The sequence below is a fragment of the Oryzias latipes genome, chromosome 12 (assembly GCF_053564925.1).
Source record: "Oryzias latipes strain Hd-rR chromosome 12, Olatipes_Hd-rR_3.1".
NCBI classification, from domain to species: Eukaryota; Metazoa; Chordata; class Actinopteri; order Beloniformes; family Adrianichthyidae; genus Oryzias; species Oryzias latipes.
The window spans coordinates 29126830-29132829 of NC_136248.1; the positions used below are offsets into that span (position 1 = coordinate 29126830).

The window sequence follows — 6000 nt, forward strand, 5'->3', positions numbered from 1 at the left end:
GACCCAAAGCTCCAGACCGCAGAGGAGAGGAGGGCAAGAAAACATAGATGGACCAGTCAGTTCAGAGCAACTACTCGTGAACAAGGTACTCAAACTCCTCCAATAGGGGCAGGAGCTCTGCTCCCAACCAGAGAGGACAACCTCTCCACACCAAACGCTGAAGGTCCTGGTTTGATGAAACTATCAGGACAACATCATCTGCATAGAACAGAGATGAAACCCTCCAATCCCTAAACTGGACCGGACCAGACCGGACTCCCTCCGGATCCTGAATGCACCTACAAATTCACTTCATGTCGATTATGAACAGAACTGCTTACAAAGGACATCGCTGTTGAAGTCCAACATGTAGTGGAAACGGACGATGTTGTTTTGAGACTAGACTAGATGATCTGTTTGTTTGTTTTTAAAGGTGAAATATGTTTTGAAAGAGAAACGGAGACTTCATTTGAGTTTGCTGCTGTGTTGATCTGCAGTTTGGATCAAGCCACTAATTTCCTCCGTACTTCCTATGAAAGGCAGTGTTTTAGAATAATAACAGCTGAACCTGTTGTGAAGTTTGGCAGCCTCCGTTTCTTGGATCCCAGCGACAGTCGCTGCTGCAGAGCGTTGAAGAACTCCTGAGGGATGTGATAAACCAAAGGCTCCGCTTTTCCTGCGGGAAAAAGAATGGTTTTATTTGAGGTTCAAATACAGAAAACTCAAGAATTAAAGCTACAAGCCAGAAAAAAGCCCCTCACTCCCCCCTTCTGCCCCTGCCAGCCAGGTCAGAGGTGAACACGACAAATAAAAAACCAAAACAAATAACACTTTTTTCTCCAAAATGGAAGCTTTTCTGTTGTTTTTTTCTCCATAGCAACCATTTTATTTTTTGGTCGCCGGGGGGTGATGGACAGGTCTTTGTCACTTTTGGGAAAATTGGCAAAAGTACATTTCTGGATTTCCTTGGCAACGGATGTTTTTTTTTTTTTTAATAGCCACGCTCACATTCCAAATATGGTCATGTCGCATATCAAACTGTTTCGTTAGGCTTGAGCCAACCATTCATTTGTTACATTATTGAGGTTAAAAAAGTCCGAGCAACAGGGGGAACGACAGTTTGCGAGCTCGCCAAAATGACAAAATCTACAAACTTTAAATCCCACACTTTTTCAGCAAGTCACTTCCCAATAATGCTGGAGGAGTTAGGAGAAGGTGACAGATCAAAATCCCTAGGAGTTTTAATTTGTAGAAGGTACGAAGGGGGATTTACTTTTTCTCTTTTTAATTCAAGATGATGGTCTCTTCCTGAGGTCGAAGGTCAACGAAACTTCGGCTGTGGTTGTAGACTTGACCTGGCGGCATGTGTTTGAAATTTTGTGAAGATCGCTCAAACTGTTCTCTTATTCAGGGAAGAAGTAAAAATTGCTAAATTACCCACTTTGCAAACGCCTGCCAAGCCGTAGATCCTGTGGCCATCCCATAATAATCTCAAAACTTCCTTTCAATATCCCTGCCGTGTTTTAGTTTCGTTACTGGCTTTTGAAATATTTATTTTTGAGTCCCATAAGAGATTTTGGCCCCGTTCACTTTGTTGACGGTTTCTCCTGCTGTCATGTCACCTTTTTTGTTGTTTGTACGTGTGTTTGTGTGTTTGTGTGTGTGTATGTGGGGGGGGGGGGGGGTTAAGAATAATTGCGAAAACATTCTTGCATAGATAACTTGATATGTTATTAGTAATGTTTAGGTCGACCAAATGTGAGAAAGAGACGGCAAAGACGTGTCACCTGCCTCTTTGTGCTGCCCTCTTGTGGCCACATGAATAATTAACTAAGTCAATTATTAGAGGGGGCAAAAGAAAAGAACTAAACCCTCCATAAAAAACCCATAACACCAAGAGAAGTACTTTTCTGATACGTCCTGGCTTTACCGTCAAACTGGTAGTGCATGGTCTGGTGGATCCGCTCCGTCACGCCGGCCAGCCACTGCTGGAAGCTCATGGTCAGCGTGCGCTCATCCACAGCCTGAGGGCTCCCTGAGGAAACACGGGTCAGCAGGTCAGGCTTCAGTGGCCTTAGAGGAAGACTTTCACATCTATTCTAATTAAACTTTACTCAGAACTGACCTAAGGAAATCATAAATATGTTACTTTTTATAGAGAAAAAGCAGCTTTTTATGTATTCTGTTGTAAGAATTTTTCAAAATAAAAGTTTCACCCTTTTCTTTCAGATGTGATCATTTTCCCAAATTCTGGATAAAATCCAAATAAAATCAGGAGTCGTTTGTGAGCTAATGATTATTTATCAGAGATCAGGAGAACGTCAGGATTCCTTTAGCAGAATTTAACAGCAATAACGACACCTGCAGCCTTGACGCCGACGGCTTTCCTCCCAGCGGCCTTCCTCGGCCCGGAGGCCGACGCCCCCTCCTTCCACGCTGCAGGTGGAGCTCTGCCTGAAGCAAGGAGGTGCAAACACAAGTTGAGCAGGAGGGAAGGAGGTGCTTGGCGAGGCGCCGCGCACACCCACCGGAGGACGACTTGTCCCCACAGATCCTCATGGCTTTAGGGAGGGGGGGGCGGCTGTCCGGCTGCGGCACAGCTTTCTCGTCCGGGTTTACAGGGATGGAGGATGGAGGAGGAACACCTGAGAGGAGGAGAACAAAGAGGAGACGCACTTTAGCAAAGGAAACGCCAATGCAACAGCAAGTGTTTAGCATTTGCTACTTTCATATTTTAGTATTTTGTTCATAAATGTTTTGATTTATTTATGTGTCTTATTATTCATACAGGATGGTTCAATTATTAAAATCAGTGCTTATTTTTTGACAAAAAATTATAATTGGAGTCACAATTTCTTAAAGACAAAAGTGTTTTAATACATTTTTTAGAATAATTTCATTTTTTTATTTTTCCAATTTGACATTTTCATACTAATACAAATGTAGAAATATTCCTATCACTTGTTTTTAATTTAACATAGTTTAACTTTATGCTTTTGTTAGATTAAAATGTTTATTTTAGCAAATAAAATAATATTGTTTACTTTATTTCTTACTTACACATATAAAAGATTTATAAATAATTAAATCAAAAAGGTGTTTTTTTTAATAAAGTTGAGTTAATTTTTTTATATTTTCTAAAAAAATGCTTTTATTTGTTGTATTTAGTAGTTCGATGAGCTCATTAAAGACCCACTCCCATGAAAATTGTCTATTTAACATCTTTCTGAGACATTTTCCTAATTAAAATTTGGAAAACTAAACTCAAATTTAACATTTCTCAGTATTTATTTATTCAAATTATGAAAAACGGCGTTTGAAAATGACGTAGCAAAGACTTCCTGGGCTTCCTGTTTCAAGCTCTCAGTAATGGGGGAGGGAAGAGGGGGTGGAGTTGCTCCACACAACAAAAGTCCTGCCCACAACTCCTGCTGCTCTGCAGTGACTACGTCCCAGAAAACGACATGGGTTTTTGATTTAGCCTAGAATCAGAACCACCGGAAAACCGATCAAACGGGGATCGGATCGGGACTTTAACACAGCCGGGCGGGTCGCTGTACCACAGGAGGAGGAGCTGAGGAAGGCGGCAAACTGGGAGTCCAGCTTCTCGCTGCTGGCGAGGGCGCACACACAGGCGTAGTAGTGCAGGCACGGCTGTGGGGGGGTGAAGCTGGCGGGGGCCTGACAGCCGGGCCCTCTCCCCGCTCCGTCTGCTCCTGGTCTGCTCCTCCTGGTGCTGACCTGACACGCACAGTGAAAGACGCTCCTGTCGCCTTTGGAGGTCTCCGGCGGGCACGGCGGGCCGACGCTGAAGTGCAGCAGCCCCAGGGGATGATGGGAGTCCGTTTGGCACTTCACCACCAGCGTGCCTTTGGAGACCTGCTGCACCAGGGGCCCTGGGGAGTCGATGGCGAGCCTCCACAGCTCCCCCCGCAGCTCCTCCGACACCTGCAAGCTTTCCAGGACGGAGCTCTTCACGGTGAGCGGCGAGGCTCTGCTCTGGCACTCGATGGCCTGCCGCATGTGGACGCAGAGGCTGTCGGACGACGGCTTGGCCGCCGCCGCCTCGCGCTGGCCCGACCTCTGACCCTGCCTGCAGGAGGGCAGAAAGCAGCGGCCCAGGTTGATGCGGGTGAGCAGCGTGGACCCGTCCCCCGTGGCGATGGCCGTAGCCGTGGGCGCCAGCTCCACAAAGCCCCACTGTGTGGCCACGCCTCCTCTTCCTCTGTGACACACAGAAAACACCTCTGCCGCTCCGCCCGAGGCCCCCCCCAGGACTCCACCTTCCTCCTGACCCTTGCCCCCTTTCTCCTCGGTGTCCGTGATCAGCCTCACCACCTCCACCACACTCTTCCTGCTGCTCTTGGCCGCCGCCGCCGGGGCGCTCCGGAGGGCCACGCCGCAGGCCTTGTTCTTGCAGCTGATCCCCCGGGTGCCATTGAAGACGCCGCACTGGGGGCACCGGCGGATGCCCCGGAGGGTGGCCTTCCCCAGGTTGGAGAGGAAGGGTGGGGTGCTGGAGGCTGATTTCCTGGAGTCCCGCTGCTTCGCTGCCAGACTGACTTTGGTGTTTGTGGATGGAGTCCCAGAGGAGGTGATGCAGGAGCTCTGTGCTCCTCCTTCAGCGTCCATCATCATGTCAGGCGTCCAGACCTGAACCCCACCTGACACAAAGGATGAAAGAGGAGGTCAGAAGGGGGAGAAAGAGAGAGAGAGAAAAGTCAACAGGAAGGAGGTGAAAAACATACACGCACCACTACGACGCGCTTTTTTTCTTTTTTATAATCCAGTAAAAAAAAAAAAAACTTGAATAAAAGCTGCCGTGTCACTGACTCTTAACACATTTTAAATATTTTTTTCATTTGTGTGACGCGACAGTTCAAATTCTACAAACACACACAAAAAAGTGAAATGTAGGAGTAAATTTCAGAACCCACACCTGAAACTTGCGAGAATCCGCCGCCGTTTGGTTGAATTCAGCCTCTCAGACCTCCAAAAAACGCTTCGACCGTCGCCATTCCTCCTTACATCCAGAGAGCCGCAATGCGCCTGTAACGAAACTCCTGATTGGACGGGCGAAGTCACGTGCGGCAGGAACGTTGATGCCCATGACGCGTTGTAGGACGGGGGTTGTAGTTTGCAATTTCCTCTTCTTTTTTTTGTCCGTCAAAACGTTTTTATTCCCTTTTGGACTGTGAAAATGTTCCAAATAACTAATTAAATTACATTTCTAAAATTTAATTATTTTTTTTTTTTTTACTAATGAAAAAAAAAGAATGAACAATTTAACTTTTTTGCAGAAATGTAAGACTTTTTTCATCTAATTTTGATTTTAGTGAGTTTATTCTGACACTTGTAGTCATTTTTTAACTTTTCTTTTATAAGGATCCTACATTTAATTCTTTTATGTTTCAATAATTCACTAAAGGACGCTCTTTGAGGACTTCAGCAGTGTATTCAACACTGTGATCCCCCATAAACTGGTCCACAAACTCTCCAATCTCGGACTCTCATCCGCGTTCTGTTCATGGATTATGGACCTTCTGACCAACAGGCCTCAGAATGTCAGGATGGGGAGCCTGACATCAGACACCATAATCCTGAGCACAGGCAGGGCTGTTTTGCTAAATCCTCTTCACACTCTTCACTCAGGACTGTGCTCCCATCCACTCCTCCAACACCATAGTGAAATTTGCAGGTGACACTACAGTGGTGGGCCTCATGGCTGACAATAACGAGAACTGGAGTACAGGCAGGAGATCCAACACTTGGAGAAGTGGTGTTCAGCCAACGATCTGGTCCTCAATCCCACCAAAACCAAGGAGGTCATTATAGACTTCAGGAGGACCAGGAGAACGACTCAACCCCCACTCTACATCAGAGGTGAGGAGGTGTTTTTTTTTTTACATTGGTTTTTATTATTTTTTGTCTACTGCTCCGTTTTGTTGTAGAAATTTACAATGACAATAAAAATCTTTGAATTTTGAAAACAGTAAAGCAATTTGTCCATAGTAGAGAATT

At 45.8% G+C, this 6000-nt stretch overlaps 1 protein-coding gene across 9 annotated transcripts in view; it reads right to left on the bottom strand.

The window, feature by feature from the left end:
* Positions 1-5045, bottom strand: part of c12h2orf42 (chromosome 12 C2orf42 homolog) — a 37285-nt gene extending 32240 nt beyond the window's left edge. For all 9 annotated transcript variants that reach the window (XM_078956022.1, XM_078956024.1, XM_078956025.1 and 6 more), the window contains exons 1-6: positions 4919-5045; positions 3540-4643; positions 2508-2624; positions 2341-2433; positions 1910-2014; positions 548-655 (exon numbers count right to left, since the gene is read on the bottom strand). In XM_078956022.1, the coding sequence (XP_078812148.1) occupies positions 548-655; positions 1910-2014; positions 2341-2433; positions 2508-2624; positions 3540-4617 (1501 nt within the window). In that variant the 5' untranslated portion in view covers positions 4618-4643; positions 4919-5045. The remainder of the gene's footprint in view (positions 1-547; positions 656-1909; positions 2015-2340; positions 2434-2507; positions 2625-3539; positions 4644-4918) is intronic.
* Between the last annotated feature and the right edge of the window lie 955 nt (positions 5046-6000).